The sequence below is a fragment of the Procambarus clarkii genome, chromosome 11 (assembly GCF_040958095.1).
Source record: "Procambarus clarkii isolate CNS0578487 chromosome 11, FALCON_Pclarkii_2.0, whole genome shotgun sequence".
Classification (NCBI taxonomy): Eukaryota; Metazoa; Arthropoda; class Malacostraca; order Decapoda; family Cambaridae; genus Procambarus; species Procambarus clarkii.
Window position 1 is genome coordinate 34,110,983 of NC_091160.1, and position 21,266 is coordinate 34,132,248.

Consider the following 21,266-nt stretch of genomic DNA (forward strand, 5'->3'; position numbering starts at 1 on the left):
TGTACTTATTAATTCCAAATATCATTCAATTTGTGGTTGGTGTGTCACATATGCTCAAACATGCACCTCACAAGTGAGAAGACCTGGGTTAGTCCTGGGTGTTGTGGAATGAGTTGGATGCTATGGCCCACTCTATTTGCCTCTTGATGCCAAGTAGTAATTGGGAAGTTAAATGTAAAATGATTGGTAGGTCATGTTTTGGAAGAAAACATGACGATGAATAACCTAACACGTTCCATTAACTGACTGAGGCCTAAAGCCCAACGACAAATTTCTAAACGTTTAATTGTATGAAAAGTTATTTCTGGTTTCTGATACCTGCTCGATACCTGGTTGATGGGGTTCTGGGAGTTCTTCTACTCCCCAAGCCCGGCCCGAGGCCAGGCTCGACTTGAGAGTCGTGATCATCGAGATTTATTACATTCTATATTTATTTTATCATTCACACTTTTGATATTATTCCTTTTCAGTTTTTCACATGTAGCTGTCTGCCTCTTTATGGGCATTCCATTGATGAGGCGAGAGGGTTTTGCATGTGGTTTTTGTCCCCCTCTCTTCCCTCTTAAGATGACATTCAACCAAACATGTTGGACTTGTGCTTGGGTTATCAACTACCCGCTGGAGGGGTTGTCTGTGATGCTGTGTGCAGGTGGACACCAGTGTCTAGGCTGGGGTACCAGGGGTAAGGGGCAGATCCTACCTCTAGCATCTCTTCAACCAATCCCTGCAAGCAGAGATGCAGTACCAGATGTGTATCAGATAGCCAAGGATCTGGTTCTTTCCCTGCTTGCCATGCTCGAGTTTCTGAAGAGCTGGCAGAAGCCGCAGTTGGTTCTGTCCAAGTTCGGCCTCATTTGGGGTTCTAGGTCACCATCTTGTGCCTGCCTCCAGCAGCTCTGCTGCACCTACAACAGCATCACCGTAAGGTGTTGGATTAGCTTCCCTGGTAACTTGTCGGTTGGTCAAGCATTTGTGCAGGAGCCTGAACTAATCCTGCATGTGTTTTTCCTGGGCAGGATTTACTTGTCCAACAGACTGTTGTTTGACATACTGCATGCTGATTAGTCTCAACATACGGTTCAAAAGTTTACTATGATATGCAACCCACAGATCTGAAAAATAAAATGAAATGATGTTTCGGTTTGTCCTGGATGATTATCAAGTTGTACAAAGAAAGGTAGGTAGGTAAAGTAAATTTTTAGGGTAAGAGTGAATTGAAACACGGAGAAGATTGAAGTCTAGGGACAAGAGTTGAAGTATTTACTGAGCCCCCGTGGTTCGTGTTATTGCTGCTTCGGAATCATAAAACGAGTAGTGAAGAATGTGTGTTAAAGGAGCAAAATGCATTGGTTTTGATTTGTTTTTATCAAAATACCTTTTTATATTAGTCGTGCAAGTAGACTACTGGTATACAGACAAGGAATACAAATTAAAAACTTTAGCTGTGAAACACATTTATTTGTGCCTTTTATAGCTGGTTATTGAACCAAAACGTATAACACATTCTGAATAAATATGACTGCACAGTTCAGCTCGGCTTTGACTGATAGTGTCATTTAAGGTTATTTTTAATTACAAAAATTTCAAACATTTTAAATTTTCAAACATTTGTGTTTGAAAATTTTCAAACACAAATTTCAAACATGGGTATGTTTTATTTTCAGTGAGTGTTATTGTAACTCAAAAATTGGAATGATTGTTTTTATGATAATGTAACATGAAGCACCATTTATTGAAAAAAAAAATTTGTAACATTGAACTTCTCATAAATGCACTGCCGAGAAAAATGAAAATGGTTAATGAAACCCTTGAATGTATTTTAGAACAAATACAAATCAAGTATACAACAATAACATATAACATGGATATATACACTATTTATACACTTTTTACATATTAACTACCTATACAAAAAATACAAATGTCTGGTTATGGTGAACCTAATGAGGTAGTTCAGACGAGTCATAAATTGTTGTCCTTTTAATAACCTTTGTGGCCAGAATTACTGCTAGGAAGCTTAACATCACCTGAGGCTTGCTTATGTGATCTAACTGATAAACTCTTAGCACAGTTCAGTAATGGGGATTACATTACTGTACAACATTCCCATTAAAGCCTAGAATAATTCACCAACAAATGGAGTTACTGTATTTGTCTTAAATAACAACTTTACAAATTTTCCAGAGTTCCTGCATTTCCTCACAACTGTCTCTTGAACTATTGTATTATATTATTGTATTACTTGAGAGAAGTATTGTATTGAGAGAAGTATGACAATTTCTTCTCGCGTAAACTAGAGCACATCATTTGTACACAGTACAAGGTTAAAATGCTAGATATTTCCCTTATATATATATATATTAACCTTCAAAAACTCTTGAAGCATGTGAACAATGCTATCGAATAATATACAATTTGAAAGCCGCCAAATCTTACGATGTGAACCGGCTTATTTGCATCGACAAAATGTGTCAGTTTTGATATTTTAGGTCGTCACATGCATCCATTAAGAGGACTGGTGTAAAATATTGTCTCCCCCCCTCCCTCCCCCCCTCCGAGCAACCTTGAATAAAACCATTAATAGCTTAGTTACATAGGAATGTTATGTTTGTGTTTAGATCACACACACGCACACACACACGCACACACATACACATTAATGTCTGCTTTGGCTGCCATGTTATTGACTGGCATCCTGACCGACACTTAACAAATATTATTATCTTTTTATCGGTACTAGAGTATTACTGTAAAGTATTAGCAAACTGTTTATGTAATAAATATCAAGTATTTTGATGTGCTTTCAGTGCATTTACTGGCAAATGTTCATTAATAAATTTGTAACCAATTTCAGCACATATGTTGTAACACACATTTATATCTAAGTGCCCAAATTAGGGCACATATAGCCTCATTAATTAAATTTCGTACTGTTCAGTATATTTAAACAAAATTATCAGTCATAGAAGCCATTAAAGCTGAGTGTTTTATCTAATTGGTTTGTTCCTCAGAATATATGAATACAGTACACTACTTTCAAACAAAATAAACTCACAAAAAATACTTTTTCCACGAAGTCACATGTGAAAAATTTATTATTGAACTGCAAACATCCTTAAAAATAGTTTGTAGAGAAAACTTTGTTTAATTTATAGTAAATTTGAACTTAATGAAGGAATGCATTAAATGAAAATTCATAATTTTGTTGAGTGACAGGTACACATTTGATTATGGCACGAGATGTACTCGTGCTGCTTATGTACTAAGTCCCTTTGGCCACACTTGCATTAAATTTACTCTTCAATATACAGTACTGTACTGACAGACTGTATTATGATGCATGACAATACAGTACTGTAAATTAATTCTTTTATTATATCTGATGAAATTGCTTGTTGAATGGTCTATAGTAAGCTCAACTCGATTGTACAATTCTTTCCGTGAACTGAAGGCATAGAGTTGGGCACACTGAATATCTTTGCACTGAGAGTCAAGGCTGACATTTTGCACCATGAGGTGGTGGTGGTGGTGATGACAGTGAGGAAATAAAATAACCATTTGCAATCAAATAATTACGAAAACAAGGTGCCCAGCCGGGAAGACTATGTAGCACTGTCAGCGTCACAATATTCTAAAGGTGCATTTGCAGTCGAGACCAAAAACTAGGAAGTGGTTGTATATTTTATAGTAGTGAAACAAGGCCGAGATAATGGAAAAAAATAGTTGCTACAACTCATAAAAATCTAACATTAAGCAATTGGAACATTGTCATCCATCCTGTTTTGAGCACAAAGTACAAACAAGCCAATTTCAAAGATCTCATCAATGCTTGAAAAGCTGTATTATAAAGTGTATGGAGGTCAATATGGCCACCATACTTGACAGTTCAGACTGGATCAGTTTGCTGCAAGACTGAATGAAGTACTGTATATAAATATTATCCACACTGCATTTACTTCATAGTAATTGAGGAAACATTCTTATGAACTTCCTGGAACTACTGTATATAAATATGACATAAGTAATTAAATATCTCCGCAATTAATTTTCTGTACATAATTCTCCATATAGATATTACAAGTTGCATTTACAAAAAAAATTCTTTTTACGTTCAGGAACATTATGACCGTTCTTTTAGAACCGATAATCTAGTGAAAAAATTACAATTCTGCACCCTCAAACATTACTGGATGGATTAACAGGAAGGTTGGTTCTCTATTTTGTGTTGTCACAAAAAAGGTTTAACCAATACACTTCTAGTTATTGTTAACATGTAATAATAACACTCAATGTAATGTTAGACGAGGTGCAGTGAGGGTCATCTCAAATAAGCACAGGCGGTGGCTGTTTGTCTGCATAATGATGATAATGGTGATGAATGTGTTGATGAACGTGATGGGTCTGTTCCCGACATGCGCCACTGCCACCTCCACCATTAATACCGCCACTTTCACCAGATGGAGTAGATTTCTGAGACTCTAATAGCGTACCTCTCTCTAACCAAGATACCACTTGAGCCATGGCACGTGCATGGTCGGCTTCTCTGTGGCGATGCTTTGTGTGATGAGGAGACACTTCACTGCCACCCTGGTGTTCCTGTTTTGATTGTGGTGAAGCTTCTAGTTGCTCTTTTGGTTGTTTTTGTGACTGTGATTGGCTTTGTTGTTGGCTTCTAGATAACCTTCCACCTCTCTCTCTCGGGGAAGAGCCTTGAGTATCTCCAGCATCAAAGGACCTTGAGCGATGATGGTGATGATAGTGCCTAGTTTGGTATTGATACTGATGCTGGGGATGGTTATGGGGATTGTGAGCTAGTGGTGGAGATGGTGGTTGGTCAGGAGTATTTGAAGGAGGTAAAGGCTGAAAAGTTTTATCAAGCAAATGATAACGAAACACATGCGGAGAGTCATGTGAAAGGTCATGGGAGTGAGAACGATTATGTCGTCTGCAACCTGTGGATCTGGAAGTGCTATTTGGGCCGTGGGTATGACTGTGGTAGTGGGTGTGCCGGCATGGGCATTCTGGTTCTAGTAGTCTAGCTTTTACCTCTGCTGGATCAGGTGGTGACCCACTGTGGTCGCATCCACACCCGTGGCGGCGACGTCTGCGATTCTGATGATCATGATGATGATCGTGGTGATGATGGTCATGCCGACGATGTAATGGAGTGTAAAAGAGGTTATTCTTTTCCATGTTTGCCTGAATTATTTGAAGTAGCTCATGTCTTTGAAGTGAAGTGGATCGCCTTCGTGCTTTTCGTCTTCGGTGACTGCGTCCTGATGGATATTCACAAGGGTCAATGTCATCATCTCCCTTTTTGCACTCGTCTGCATCCTGCTGGCAGTCTTGCTGACGTCCTCGGTAATTTTCGGGGGCAACAGTTAATTTGACACGAATGGTTCGAGACCCACTTGGAGGAAGAGATAAGGAAGATCCTACAGCCTCGTATATGGTTCGCACCAGCCCAGCAATATCCTGGAAACATATGCAGGCGATGAGTCACAATAACGTGGCTAAAGTAAGTTAACCAGACCACACACTAGAAGGTGAAGGGACGACGACGTTTCGGTCCGTCCTGGACCATTCTCAAGTCGATTGAGAATCGACTTGAGAATGGTCCAGGACGAACTGAAACGTCGTCGTCCCTTCATCTTCTAGTGTGTGGTCTGGTCAACTCCTGTAAACATAGTTTTTTTAATCCGACTGATTGATGTTTTTGTAAAATGGAAAATATTTCTATGAATACAGTAAGTTATCCTTAAACTTTGTAATTAGAGCTTCTGAATATTATATGACTATATGAAACTCATAAAGGAAGCTTAACTTACATCTTTGGTGACTTTGCCATGACCATCAAAGTCATAGAGGGTGAAGGAAAACTCCTGGCGGTCAGCCTCTCCTGCAGCTACGCTAACATCACATGACACTTCCTGAAAAGAATAAAGCTTTGTTTATGGAAGCAAATGGCAAACAAGTTTATTTCACCATGAGGTAAGTGAATACTAATGACTTTGGATGCTGATGTACTCTGTTCATTTTGGACCCTGATGGCCCTGTTCACCTAGCAGTAAGTAGGTATTGTACCTGGGAGTCGGCAGCTGCTACGGGCTGTTTCCTGGGGATGTGTAACAAAAAAGACCTGGTCGAGGACCAGGCCGCGGGAACACTAAGCCCTGAAACCATCTCAAGATAACCAAGCTTTAAAAAAAAAACTATTATTGATGGTAAAGTATGTAATTACTGAACTATACATTCTTGTACAATGTACACAAATAAGTGATATTTATATTTAAGAAGGAATAATGGATTGTCACAGGTTTTGGTGATTAATTGGCACATTCTCACAAAACCACTAACACCTACAGCATTTTGACCAAATCTTAAAAAGCTTTATGCAGTATATATAATTTCTCCTATTTTTCTTACAGAGGCAAGTACAGAAACAGATGCTTTCTGACTCTTGTTAGCAAGCTTGCCCTCTAGATTTCCAGGCACACGATATGCCAATTGGTCAACAAATAGGCACCCAATTTATGCTGGGTGAACAGGGGCAAACAATTAAGACTTGGTGCCTAGTTAACACTCCCTGGCCAGGACTTTAACCCAGACTAAATCACTCATGAAGCACAGGGAAGTGTGTTTACTACTTGCCCTATTATCCTTAATGATAAAGTACACCAGATGAAATTTTGATAAATTTGATAAAAAATCAAACACTATAAAGTATCTTATTTGTTCGTGCATTTAAAAGGAAAATATAGTTTTGTATTTTTCAGATATCACACCAGATGTATACAACTCTTAATGCTGATTAATAATAATGAACCATAACAAAATTGTAACAATTTTGCACGTACTTATGTAAAGTAATTCATTACTGTACTTCTTTACTGGTGAAGTACAGTGATCAGGTGTCCTGATCTCTCATTGTTTGAGGGACAAGAAGCCTGTTAAGTTTACCAAGGTTTACCTTGAGATGATTTCGGGCATCAGCAACCCCGCGGCCCAGTCGTTGACCAGGCCTCCTCATTGCTGGACTGATCAACTAGGCTGTTGGATGCGGTTGAGTCACAGCCTGGTTGATCAGGTATCCTTTGGAGGTGTTTTTCAAGTTCTGTCTTGAACACTGTGAGGGGTCGGGCAGTTATGTCCCTTATGTGTAGTGGAAGCGTGTTGAACACTCTCGGGCCTCTGATGTTGATAGTTCTCTCTCTCAGAGTACCTGTTGCACCTCTGTTCTTCAACAGGGGTATTCTGCACATCCTGCCATGCCTTCTGGTCTCATGATGTGACCAGAAGGTATGGCAGGATGTGCAGAATACCCCTGTTGAATACAGTATAGGTTTTCCTATGCAAGCATCTGATCTTCTCCACAATGCATCCTACAACAGTTGCTTAACTCCAAAGTGCTTATGTACTGTTAAGTCAACAGGATCATCAGTAGTGAAAAAAAATGTATGTCTCCTGCCTTGCAAAATTTTTTAATTCATTCTCAATTCATAATCAGGAATTCCTGATTCAAATCTGGGCAGGATCGAAACGGTTGAGCACGTTCCCTATCACTTATGCCCCTGCAGACAATGAGTCACAATAATGTGGCTGAGGTGTGCTTTGGTCACCAAATAGCCATTCACCTAGCAGTAAACAGGTACCGCCTGGGGCGTCTGACAGCTGAGTGGACAGCACTTCGGATTCGTAGTCTGGAGGTTCCGGGTTCGATCCCCGGTGGAGGCGGAGACAAATGGGCAATAAATTTCTTTCACCCTGATGCTCCTGTTGCTTAACAGTAAATAGGTACCTGGGAGTTAGACAGCTACTATGGGCTGCTTCCTGGGGTGGAGGCCTGGTCGAGGACCGGGCCGCGGGGACGCTAAGCCCCGAGTTCATCTCAAGGTAACCCAGTTGTAGCAGAGTTACATCCTGGGGAGGGTCAGTAATTTGACTTGGGGGAGCTCAATATAAGCACATGAATATATACACTGGCTGTATATATTCCTGTCCCCCAACACAGTGAATTATACTGTATTATTATTTGGGTCGACTGTACTAAATTTCTATGGTACAGGTACTGTATTTGGTATCAGTATTATACATTATACACTTATTCACTATTGAAAGGTAAGCACCTTAGGACACTAGCTGTTGCTTTAGAACCTGTCATATTAGCATAGTAAGAGTAGGCCTACATGCTTCTGTTATACGATAAAAAAAATTGTACAAAAAAATCACTAACGTAATGTATCGGTGAGAAAATCAATAGGAGCTATGAAAAGAATTCGAACCTGCATACTGGGTACTCCCAAGTACACACCTTAGACCACTTAACAATGACATGCTCAAAAGCTATGAAACCTGGAATTCAACTGAATCCTCTAATGGATACTGAAACTTCCCACTGAAGCCAAGTTAGGGTTTCACTCATTGCTCACATGTACTCTTACTGTGATATACAAGTTCTACTTCCAATGCTTCTTTTCAAATGCACAATGGAATCGCATTAATGTAATGTATCAATGAGAAAATCGGTTAAAGAAAAGCGTTGGAGGTAGAACTCCTATACTACAAAGTGCATGCGGGCAATGAGTGAAACCCTGATTTGGATTCAGTGGAAACCTCAGGACCCAGAGAGAATTATGCTGAAACCCATGTTTCAATATGTCATTGCTTTTGAGCATGTAATGGTTCAGTGGTTTAAGGCATGTGCTTGGGAGTACTCAATGTGCAGGTTCGAATCCTCCTCGTGGCTCCTATTGATTTTATAAATAAATAAATATTGGTGTAGTAGAGTAGGCCTACATGCTTTACAATAAACATAGCTTATTTTTCGTCTTGCCTCCGAGACATATTGATACTGTAACGAGCACCTGGCTGGAGGCAGAGAATAGGTTTCTTTTCAATGCCTCTCTTGCCAATTTCCTTCTGCTACTATCCCGCCTCAAATGCCTCACCTCAGTACCTCCCTATCCCTTCCCCCATGACGCTCCCCCGCCCCATTTTAACCTGAACTTCTCTTCTACACCCGCCTCTTCCCCTCTAGCTTCCCCCAAATATTACTACCTATCCTCCCTGTGTCCTGCCCCTCCGCCATCCCCCTCCTCCCAGCCGTCAGCGCTGGGACCTCACGACGCCAGGCTGATTACAGACAACTTGCTACAAGGAGAACACACCATCAACTCTTGACGGCAAACTCGCTCTTACGCCAACTCTGAATAGCATCGATTTAGGCTTGGCGCGCTGCTGACTACCCGTCAAAAACCCTGAGGCAAAGGGACTATGGTTCTTAAAGTAAGAGGACACTAGGCAGGAATTTCTTCCAAGGAGATGGTGTATACGGTCCAGGCCGCAGACCAGTGTCGACCTTACGCAGGACCGAGAGTGGCGCGGTCTGGGGCCGGCCACGCACCCGACCATGAACAGTCCGCACGCACCGCCATATTACAAGCCCCGCCACGCTTTTTAATTTCGTATGCACAAAGCGGTGTATATTTAGTCCACATTTTAAACAGCCGGAATAATTACATTTCTAACAGTAGAATTAAAGCCCGTGGGAGATGATGTGTGGCCGTTTCAATGACAGTCAATTCTTGCCCCCCCCCCCCACCACAAATAAAACAAAACTTGGTTACTAAGTTTACAGAAAGATAATTGTCCTCCGGATTAACCTCTTTGTCTCGTTTTCTTACATCTCGTACTTCCGTCTTGATTTATTGTGTGTCGGTGTGCACCGTGTATGGTATCTTCTTATCAGGCATGTTTGTCTTATTAGACGACCTCCCTCATGGTAGTGTAGCTAGGCTGCTTGTAGTGTGAGCATCAGTTTTTGTACACCTACGCCTCCGTGTGGTGTGTGTGCTCTCCTCTCAGGCTCTTGTGCATATACGCCTGTTGACCAGACCACACACTTAGAAGGTGAAGGGACGACGACGTTTCGGTCCGTCCTGGACCATTCTCAAGTCGATTGTCTTATGAGACTTGAGTACGTGTGATGAGAACTCCCAAGTACTTGTGATTGAGTACTCCCAAGCACAATCCACGGGAGACATCTCCCGTCACGCAGGGTGCAGTCGCACCTCCACAGATCTCCAGTATCATCTATTGATACTGGTAATGGCTCAAAAGGGCCACCACTTACGGGCTATTCATGCCCGTGCCACCTTTTGGGTGGCTTAATCTTCATCAATCGATCAATCAAGCACAATCTACTTGAGAATGGTCCAGGACGGACCGAAACGTCGTCGTCCCTTCACCTTCTAAGTGTGTGGTCTGGTCAACATACTTCAGCCACGTTATTGTGACTCATCGCCTGCGCATATACACCTGTCAGCAGGCATACATCATGTATGTTAATTTGTCTTGGTACAGAACATATTATTACTAGTGTGTGTGTGTGTATGGGTTGGCAACCCGTGTTCAGGGAAACTACAAAGTAACATCACTGAACAAATATATATGGTCAGCTTGATCAATTGCTGGGATAATGGAGTAAATAAGTGTAAATTAGGACCTGCCTCGCATGGGCCATAGTGTTTTTTCTTCTGGTGACTGCCTATAATAAAAGTATATTTTTAATATATAAAAATGTGATTTGCTTGTTTCTGTATATTCCAAATCTGTTGAGAGTATCCACAGGGTGTGGTGTGGTGTCCAGGCAAACGTATAATGTGTTTATAATTGGGATCACTGTAATGTGAGGAATGTAATATTGCTTCTGAATTTCAGAAGCCTAGAAGTTACATTATACGTATGACACGCATATATTCCGAACACGAGTACGCTTGTGATACATTGTCTCAATAACAAATGAATGCGCGCGCGCTTTATCAATGTCATGTAGGCAGCATCTATGTTTATTCTGAAAATAGTTCCAACTGTCAATCTTTTTATCGTCCAAATTTTGTAATACAATTAACGTACAGATGAAGCTTAAACGTTGCACCAAGCTGATGTAATTTAGGCTATACAGGCTACTTTCAGCTTGGCAGTCAGCAACGAAGTACTGTAGTTCAGTTTTTTTTTCACTGCATAAATTTATTCTAAATATAATTTTGTTTAGGCAGTGGAGGCTAAAGTGGTAGGGGGATGAGGCATTAATTATTACCAACTATAGATATCAAATGATCAGGCTGCGAGAGTAGAAAAACTCGAAATGGTTCATAGGTAATACAAGGAAGTTTAAGCAGCTAAAATTACCGAAAGTGATCAACCGCGCGTCTGACTACGAGCCTCTACAGTCAACAGTCGACCAGACTATCAACAAGGGGCCAGATTCACGACAGCACTTATCCAAGCACTTACGAACCTGTACATCTTTTCTTAATCTTTAGCGACTTTGTTTCCAATTATTAAACAGTTAATGAGCTCCGAAGCACCAGGAGGCTGTTTATAACAATACCAACAGTTGGATAGGAAGTTTTCATGCTTGTAAACTGTTTAATAAATGTAACCAAAGCCGTCAAAGATTGAGGAAAGATGTACAGGTTCGTAAGTGCTTGGATAAGTGCTTTCGTGAATCTGGCCCCTGGAACCATCACAAGACTGGTAACCAAACTGGCACATAATTCTCAAATAAATTCGTCATGAACCAAACATAATTAGCCCACACCTAAACCAGGCGCCATATCCAATAGCAGAATCACCGTACCATTGCGACTCTCTCTCTCTCTCTCTCTCTTAGATCCCCAGGACCGTGTAATCGCCCACTCTGTCTTCATCAAAGGGACATAAATTTCACTTGACAAGTCTCAAAGGTGAATGAGGGCGACACCCTCAAAATGACATCCCCCGCTACGCCTTTGATGTGGCACTGATCCAGGCGGCTCTTGGGCCCAGCGGAGACCCGGAGCAGGATCCTACAGGCGAGACCTTCAACAAGACCTGGCCATTACAATGCTCCTACTTTTGAAATCGCTTGTGCTTTCCTGCCTGGAGCACAGCTCGGTATTCATTTCCCCTCTTTCAGAGCAAGAGAGATCTGACATAAAGCAGTACCGGGAAGATGACCAGACCACACACTAGAATGTGAAGGGACGACGACGTTTCGGTCCGTCCTGGACCATTCTCAAGTCGATTTTGATTATTTACACAATCGACTTGAGAATGGTCCAGGACGGACCGAAACGTCGTCGTCCCTTCACCTTCTATTGTGTGGTCTGGTCATCATACTTTAGCCACGTTATTGTGACTCATCGCCTGCGAGTACCGGGAACATATACGGCATACAGACATAATAAAACATCCAAATTACTGGGATTGTATCAACTCAAAATAGTGTCTGGGGAGCTGGGAAATGAGACGAGATACTATATAATAATATATATATACACGGAAGATACTTTAAGATCAGGTCGCAAATGTGCACAATAAAATAACTTGTATCTTGATGGAGTACTTAACTCCTCCAAGCCAGGCTCGACCTGTGAGAGCTTGGTCCAACAGGCTGTTGTTTTGAGCGGCCCACAGGCCCACATATCCATTACAGCCCGGTTGGTCCGGCACTTCTTGAAGAAAACTACAGTTTTCTCTTGAAGACGTCCATTTTTGTTTCGGCAATATTTCTTATGCTTGCTGGGAGGGTGTTGAACAACCGCGGACCTCTGATGTTTATACTGTGTTCTCTGATTGTGCCTATGGCACCTCTGCTCTTCACTGGTTCTATTCTGCATTTTCTTCCATATCGTTCACTCCAGTATTTTGTTATTTTACTGTGTAAATTTGGCACCTGTCCCCTCCAGTATTTTCCATGTATGTATTTGATATCTCCTTTCTAGGGTAAATTTGGAGAGCTCTGAGACGATCCCAATAGTTTAGGTGCTTTAGCATGTCTATGTATGCCGTATATGCTCTCTGTATTCCCTCCTCACCTGTATCTCCTGCTCTGAAAGGGAAAGTGAGTACCGGGCAGTACTCAAGACAGGTCAGTACAAGTGATCTGAATAGTACTTGCTGGAAAGAGATATATGTGGTAGAAAGTTGAGAATGAACTCCAAGTAAAGAGAGACGGTGACACTGTCGCCCTTCTCCAGCCGCCTCCGTCAAATATAGGAAATATTGGCGAAACACAAGTGGAAGTTTTCAAGAGATACTTGGAGAAGTTCCTGCAGTGTCGGATTACCCGGGCTGTGGTGGGTATGTGGTCCTGCGGGCCGCACCAAGCAACAGCCTGGTGAACCAAACTATCACAAGTCAAGCCTGGCCTCGGGCCGGGCTTGGGCAGTAGAACAACTCCCAGAACCCCATCAACCAGGTATCAACCAGGTATCTACCAAGTATCAACAACCTTTCGTATCAAGTTCTCGAAGCCGACTACATACAAATAAATTCGTTCATACATTTTACAATACAAGGTCACACTGGGGATCAGTGTTCCCCGCGGCTCTTTGACCTGGCCTCCTGTTTGATGGTTTGATCTACCAGACTCTTAGAAGAAGCCGCCGCATCCTGTCTGGCATAGGAACTAACAGCCTGGTTGATCACGCTAAGGTGGGTTGAAGCGTTCGCAAGCTTGTATAAACAGGAACGACAGGGTGAAAAGATCCGCCAGAGGTAATCAAGAATTAAAAAGTTTTCTGGTAACGAGGTTGGTACTGAAAAAGTTTGTAAACAACTTGTGGCATGAGAAGTTTATGCACGAGTCAGGCCACGAGATCAAAAGTGCTCGGCGAATGCACTAGCTTAACCCTCCGCCATCCCAGAAATACCGCAAAGTGCAGACAATGGAATAAAAAAAATAACGAGAGCTTAGCGAGTTTAAGATGTTTTCGAGACGAGCCAAATCATGTGCCAAGAATGCAGCGAAATAAGTCCCCAAAAACCTTCGAGAATCCGAGGTGAAGCAAAACAGGAATGAGAAAGTGTACAGGTTTACTGAGGTGGTTTACACCTAGCATAGGCATTAGGCTAGTTCAACGTAGCCTAATAGTATAACATTACTATAAACTAAGAATATAACCATGTAAAAACCCCTCTTGAAGTTTTAACTAATATTTACCATGTTTAAAAATCAACACTAATCATATATCGATTTTTCCTTCACTTCAAAACTCGAACCAAATTAATACAAAATCAAATCTCAACTTTTTATCGTATGTAGAGTAATACTGCCCAAACGTCCGGGTTGAGATGTGTCCACTCAAGTTGGTGGCTGACTCACCCACCGAGGACACCACCGTAACTAATAGCCGATCTTTGTCGATAATGTCGCCGCTCAAAAGTGAGATTTGATCCTTGCAGATGATACCTTAAAGGACTCACTTTTTCTCCTATCAATTTGCTTCAAATATATATATATATATATATATATATATATATATATATATATATATATATATATATATATATATATATATATATATATATATATATATGTCGTACCTAGTAGCCAGAACGCACTTCTCAGCCAACTATGCAAGGCCCGATTTGCCTAATTAGCCAAGTTTTCAGGAATTAATTGTTTTTCCACTACCTAACCTACCTAACCTAACCTAACCTAACTTTTTGGGCTACCTAACCAAACCTAACCTATAAAGATAGGTTAGTTTAGGTTAGGTAGGGTTGGTTAGGTTTGGTCATATATCTGCGTTAATTTTAACTCCAATAAAAAAAATTGACCTCATACATGATGAAATGGGTAGCTTTATCATTTCATAAGAAAAAAATTAGAGAAAATATATTAATTCAGGAAAACTTGGCTTATTAGGCAAATTTGGCCTTGTATAGTAGGCCAAAAAGTGCGTTCTGGCTACTAGGTACGACATATATATATATATATATATATATATATATATATATATATATATATATATATATATATATATATATATATATATATATATATATATATATATATATATATATATAGAAGGTGGTAGGAGAAGATAATATTAGTGTTCAGTGAGAAACCACAAGGTCTCCTCTGAATACTTTTTATTTTCTTCTGCAAGGCTATGGGTCCCCACATTGGCACCAGAGGTGGTACCAAAAAAAAAAAAAAATTATATATATATATATATATATATATATATATATATATATATATATATATATATATATATATATATATATATATATATATATATATATATATATATATATAGTATAGGCTACACCTCTGAAGCCTATACTGCTTCACTCAACAAAACTGATGATTACCATGAAGTAACCAGGATGTGATGAAACTATGCATCAATATTGGCCCAATCGGTGGTGCGCGTGGTCCACAGTTATGACACGCGGGTTCGATCCCATTGTACATAATAAGGTTCATAACTAGCCGACCTGTCGTGGTGTTCGAAAGACAACTCTATAAAACACCGCCAATGGATACCTGATGAACCAGGCTGCATCTACCAGACTGGTTGACCAAGCCACCAACAAGGAGGCCTGGTCAACCTAGGCCTAGGTGGGGACGTTAATCCTGGCAACCAATGCAAGGTAACCGCAAGGTAGGCCTATTTATTCTATTATATTCTACTGACTAGCTGCTAAACACAAATCGGGAGCATAAACTGTTTAGGCTACAAACTGTGCTTAACGCGAAGGGTAGCCTATGTGTGTATGTGCATTTATTATTTGTACTTTTATTATTTGTATCTGCAGAATCGAGCTTTAGCTCTTGGACCCCGCTTTTCTTGCCGTAGGTTGACATTGTCATTGACAATTGGAGGTTCTTGCCATTGGCCGTTGGAGTCAATGCAATGACTCCTGACCTATTTCAAATTCAAAATTCAAATTCAAATGTTTATTTAGGTAAAGTACATAAATACAAGGGGTGATACAAATATTGATGAATTTATAGATAGAGCTAGTACACACAATGCCTAAAGCCACTATTACGCAAAGCGTTTCAGGTAGGAAAAACACTAAAGACTAATTTCTCTGTCATACCTGCTTTTAAAGTTATGAAGAGAGTTATGAAACATGAGCACTGTCAATATATAAGTCCGGAGCATTTTGTTACCGCTCGCAAATGAATCAAAGGCCAAGCGGCCTTGATCAGGCAGACTAGCCTACTGATGTCTGGCCTACACGCCAACATAAAAACATATAGGCTTAGATAATTGCCGGGTTAGGAGTTGTTCCTTCCTGGTTGATAGACCTGGTTGATGGGGTTCTGGGAGTTGTTCTACTCCCCTGACTTGTGAGAGTTTGGTCCACCAGGCTGTTGCTTGGAGCGGCCCGCAGGCCAGGCTTGACTTGTGAGAGTTAGGTCCACCAGGCTGTTGCTTGGAGCGGCCCGAGGCCCACATACCCACCACAGCCCGGTTGGTCCGGCAATATTTCTTATGCTCGCTGGGAGGGAGGTGTATCAGTATTCACTTCAGTCACATATCAGTCACTTCAATATTCCCAATAACCAAGTATCACAATACTTGAGGTTATCTTGAGATGATTTCGGGGCTTTAGTGTCCCCGCGGCCCGGTCCTCGACTAGGCCTCCACCCCCAGGAAGCAGCCTGTGACAGCTGACTTAACACCCAGGTACCTATTTCACTGCTAGGTAACAGGGGCATAGGGTGAAAGAAACTATGCCCATTGTTTCTCGCCGGCGCCCGGGATCGAACCCGGGACCACAGGATCACGCGTCCAGAGTTCTGTCCGCTCAGCCACCGGCTCCTGCCGGGTTAGTGACATTCTTGTAACATACAAGGATAAACGGACCAAAATCAGTACAAAACATGATGTGAAGCGTTTGCAACGGCAAGCATTACACTCACAGATCACACTAACGTGATGCATCAAATGAACAAATCCACAAGGGCCGTGACGAGGATTCGAACCTGCGTCCGGGAGCATCCCAGACACTGCCTTAATCGATTTAATAATAATCGAAACCTAAACTTCGGTTTCAACTCTTTTTAACCATGTCGTATCTCAGTCGATTAAGGCAGTGTATGGGATGCTCCCGGACGCAGGTTCGAATCCTCGTCACGGCCCTTGTGGATTTGTTCAATGGCAAGCATCTTTGTGCAGCGATTCCATAAACACATAGGCCTAGGGGGATGGGGGGGGGGGGTTAGGCCGATCATGGAAGCTGTTATCGACTCTTATCATCTCACTAATGACCTAATCATCACCACCGGCTCACCTTATCTCCCTCAATGAATGGCGACTCCACTCTACGATAACAAGTGCCGCCAGTGATGACGCCATTTTACTACGTCCCTTCTCTCCACTTGGGCTGGACGGTAGAGCGACGGTCTCGCTTCATGCAGGTCGGCGTTCAATCCCCGACCATCCATAAGTGGTTGGGGCACCATTCCTTTCTTCCCCCGTCCCATCCCAAATCCTTATCCTGATCCCTTCCCAGTGCTATATAGTCGTAATGGCTTGGCGCTTTCCCGCCTGCGCTCAAGAGAATGCAGATTTAAGCTCTTTAGTCGGTCCCAATAGTTCAGATGTTTTACTGAGTGGATTCTAGCAGTAAAGGATCTCTGCACGCTCTCTAGGTTAGCAATTTCTCCAGCTTTGAAAGGAGCTGTCATTGTGCAGCAGTACTTCACTCTAGAGAGCACAAACGTTTTCAAAAGTATCATCATCGGTATAGCATCTCTAGTGTGAAAATTTCTTGTTATCCAATCTGTCATTTTTCTTGCAGTTGTGACGGCTACTTTATTGTGTTCTTTAAAGGTAAGGTCTTCCGACATGAGTACACCCAGATCCTTTACATTGCCTTTTCGTTCTGTTATGATTTGCCTGAGTTTTGTACGTGGTTTCCGTTTTTATATTTTCATTTTTTCCATAGCGCATGAGCTGGAACTTATCTTCGTTAAACACCATATTATTTTCTGTAGCCCATTGAAAGACCTGATCTACATCTAATTGGAGGTTTGCCGTGTCCTCTATGTTGCCAACTCTCATGAAAATCCTAGTGTCATCCGCAAAGGATGATACAGTGCTATAGGTTGTGTTCTTGTCTATGTCTGATATGAGGATGAGAAAAAGTACTGGAGCAAGCACAGTACCCTGGGGGACTGAGCTCTTCACGGTTAATGGGCTGGATTTTATTTTGTTGACTATTACACATTGGGTTCTGTTGGTCAGGAAATTGTAGGTCCATCTGCCTATTTTTCCGGTAATTCCTTTTGAACGCATTTTATGTGCAATAACACCATGGTCACATTTATCATGTTATTAGCTTTTGCGAAATCTGTGTAAATTACATCAGCGTTTTGTTTGTCTTCCATAGCATCTAATGCCATATCATAGTGGTCCAGCAACTGCGACAGGCAAGAGCGCCCTGTTCTGAAACCATGTTGTCCGGGGTTATGGAGATGCTGTGATTCCATGTATTTTGTGATCTTACTTCTTAGCACTCTCTCAAAATTTTTTATGATGTGCGATGTTAGTGCTATCGGTCTGTAATTTTTTGCCTCTGCCTTATTTCCTCCTTTATGAAGTGGTGCTATCTCTGCTGTTTTTAGTATATCAGGGATAACGCCAGTATCTAGGTTTTGTCTCCACAGAATGTGGAGGGCCTGCGATAGTGGTTTTTTACAGTTCTTGATGAATATGGAGTTCCAAGAATCCGGGCCTGGTGCAGTGCATAGGCATACTGTTTATGGCTTTTTCAAAATCCAGTGGGGATAGGGTGACGTCTGATATATGATTTGATGTTGGTATCATAACCATGAAAAATTCATTTGGGTTTTCAATCTTTAGTGCGTTTAATGGCTCGCTGAAAACAGAGTCGTACTTCTTCCTCAGTAACTCGCTCATTTCTTTGTTGTCATCGGTGAAAGTTCCATCTCCCTTTCGCAGGGGCCCGATACTAGATGTGGTTTTTGATCTTGATTTTGCATAGGAGAAAAAATAAATCGGATTTCTCTCTATTTCACTGATGGCCTTTTGCTCTCTTTGCCTCTCCTGGGGTTTGTATGATTCTTGTAGCTTGAGTACAATTGTTTCTATTTCTCTACCTAACCTTCTTCGCCGTTCTTGAGATAGGGTGCGACTCTCAAGTTGTTCAAGGACTCAAGTTTACCTAGCAGTAAATAAATACATGTAAGTAAGACAAGAGGCTTGGGGGAGTAGAAGAACTCCCAGAACCCCGTTAAGCAGGACACTTGCTACGGGCTACACTCTAGGGATGTGTGAGAAAAATATATAATAGATATTATAGAGGAAAATAGATCGGAAGTCAGTACATGAGACGACCGACGGTTAGAAGGACGAGGCCCAGAGCTCGATCCTGTAAGTGCAAATAGTACATATAAATAGTTACTGCCCCCCCTCCCCCCCTCCCACTCCTTCACCCCCTCTCACAATGCCACTCCCCCCCTCCCCCTAACACTGTTATTGAACGGCTGTGTCACCCCTCACAGTCACAGACCGGTGCTGTCACCACACCCCGACACGCACTCACGCTCAATCATTATCACGCATTCAACTCCCCCATTTACCTGGAGTGTACCTGAAGAGGGTTTCGGGAGTTCTACTCTGCCCGAGGCCGGCTTGGGGCCAGACCTGACTTGTGAGTACTCCAAGTAGTACTCACAAGTCCAAGTACTAGGAATATATCAAGCAGATATATCACCGCTAAACATCATTTAATTTTCCGTTTCCCAACCGAAGACTGTCTTGATATAGTCTTGTTAGTTTTTTTTAATGTCTTCAACAAAACTAAGCTTTCACTGTGCTTGGACTTCCAGTGGGTCCCAAGTCTTCCAGACTTGGATTTGATTGACGTTTGGTCTTTGCGTTCTGTTTGACAGAAAATTGAAAATCAATAACTCTACCCGTTATTCTTATTGATCTCAATTTCTGATTGATCACTCCATACCCTGTGGCTACACTTGTCAATGGTCACATGGTTAATCAGAATCAATAGTTACACTTACTAAGTGTCACACTTGGTCACACTTATCAAATGCCTTTGTCTATACATCAGAGGCCCGAGACTGTTCAATACGCTTCCACTACACAGACGGAAGAGACATCTCCCGTCACGCACGGTGCAGTCGCACCCACGTGTACCGGCTCTGTACCCACGTGTACCGGCTCTGTACCCACGTGTAATGGACCTGTACCCACCCACATTAACCTAGGAAGCTCAGGTCTGCCTGGTAACGTGCGGATTAACCAGTACCCACATAAGCTTACGCGTGACCCGCTGAATAAGCTAATGTCTCCACCTCATCCCCCTTCCCCAGACGGGCTCTGGCGCCTAGAAGCGAGGCATTGTTCCTCACATTAGTGCAGCCCCGCTCCTGTGCCGTGCCAGATAAGTCCACTACGGGCTCACCATAGCCCGTGCTACTTGCCCCGCTCCTGAGCCAGGTAAGTCCACTACGGGCTCACCATAGCCCGTGCTACTTGCCCCGCTCCTGTGCCAGGTAAGTCCACTACGGGCTCACCATAGCCCGTGCTACTTGCCCCGCTCCTGTGCCAGGTAAGTCCACTACGGGCTCACCATAGCCCGTGCTACTTGCCCCGCTCCTGTGACAGGTAAGTCCACTACGGGCTCACCATAGTCCGTGCGACTTGCCCCGCTCCTGTGCCAGGTAAGTCCACTACGGGCTCACCATAGCCCGTGCTACTTGCCCCGCTCCTGTGACAGGTAAGTCCACTACGGGCTCACCATAGCCCGTGCTACTTGGAACTTGTTCCAAGTAGCTGAATCTATAACAACAACAACATCCACATTAGTATACTGTTGTGAAGCAGCTCTTTCATTGTACTTCCCCCCCCCCTCTCTCTCTCTCTCTCTCTCTCTCTCTCTCTCTCTCTCTCTCTCCACCAAGACACCAGCAATATTTCTCTGACACAAACACGCCGCCCTGTTTGTTGTGTTTGTGGGTTGTGTAGCGAGTGTTTGTGGCGCGTCCTCTAGTCTCTTTAATCTTGGACATTCCTGGCCACACAGGCACAAAGCGCCGTTCCTCCACAAAAAACACAGAAGTGTGAATGTTTTAAAACAGGTCATTCATTCAAGCGTGTTTGTTTAATCGATCAGCAGCGCCGCGTGTGTGGACTCGCCTATTTGCGCCTGCAGGATCGAGCATCGACTCTTGGATCCCGCTCTTCTAGCCGCCAGTTGATTAAAGCAATGACTCCTACCTTATTTACCAATCATACTTCCCTTTACTGCTAGAATCCACTCAGTAAAACATCTAAACTATTGGGACCGACTAAAGAGCCTAAATCTATACTCCCTTGAGCGCAGGCGGGAGAGATACATAATAATTTACACGTGGAAAATAGTAAGAGGGGCTGGTCCCAAACCTGCACACAGAAATAACATCACAGGAGACCAGAAGACATGGCAGGATG

At 42.3% G+C, this 21,266-nt stretch overlaps 1 protein-coding gene across 2 annotated transcripts in view; it reads right to left on the minus strand.

The window, feature by feature from the left end:
* Window positions 1–1,437: 1,437 nt before the first annotated feature.
* The window catches only part of nkd (naked cuticle), a 65,219-nt gene continuing 45,390 nt past the window's right edge, over window positions 1,438–21,266 (minus strand). For both annotated transcript variants that reach the window (XM_045742455.2, XM_045742453.2), the window contains 2 exons: window positions 5,829–5,930; window positions 1,438–5,475 (listed from right to left, as the gene is read on the minus strand). In XM_045742455.2, coding sequence (XP_045598411.1) covers window positions 4,324–5,475; window positions 5,829–5,930 — 1,254 coding nt within the window. In that variant the 3' untranslated portion in view covers window positions 1,438–4,323. The remainder of the gene's footprint in view (window positions 5,476–5,828; window positions 5,931–21,266) is intronic.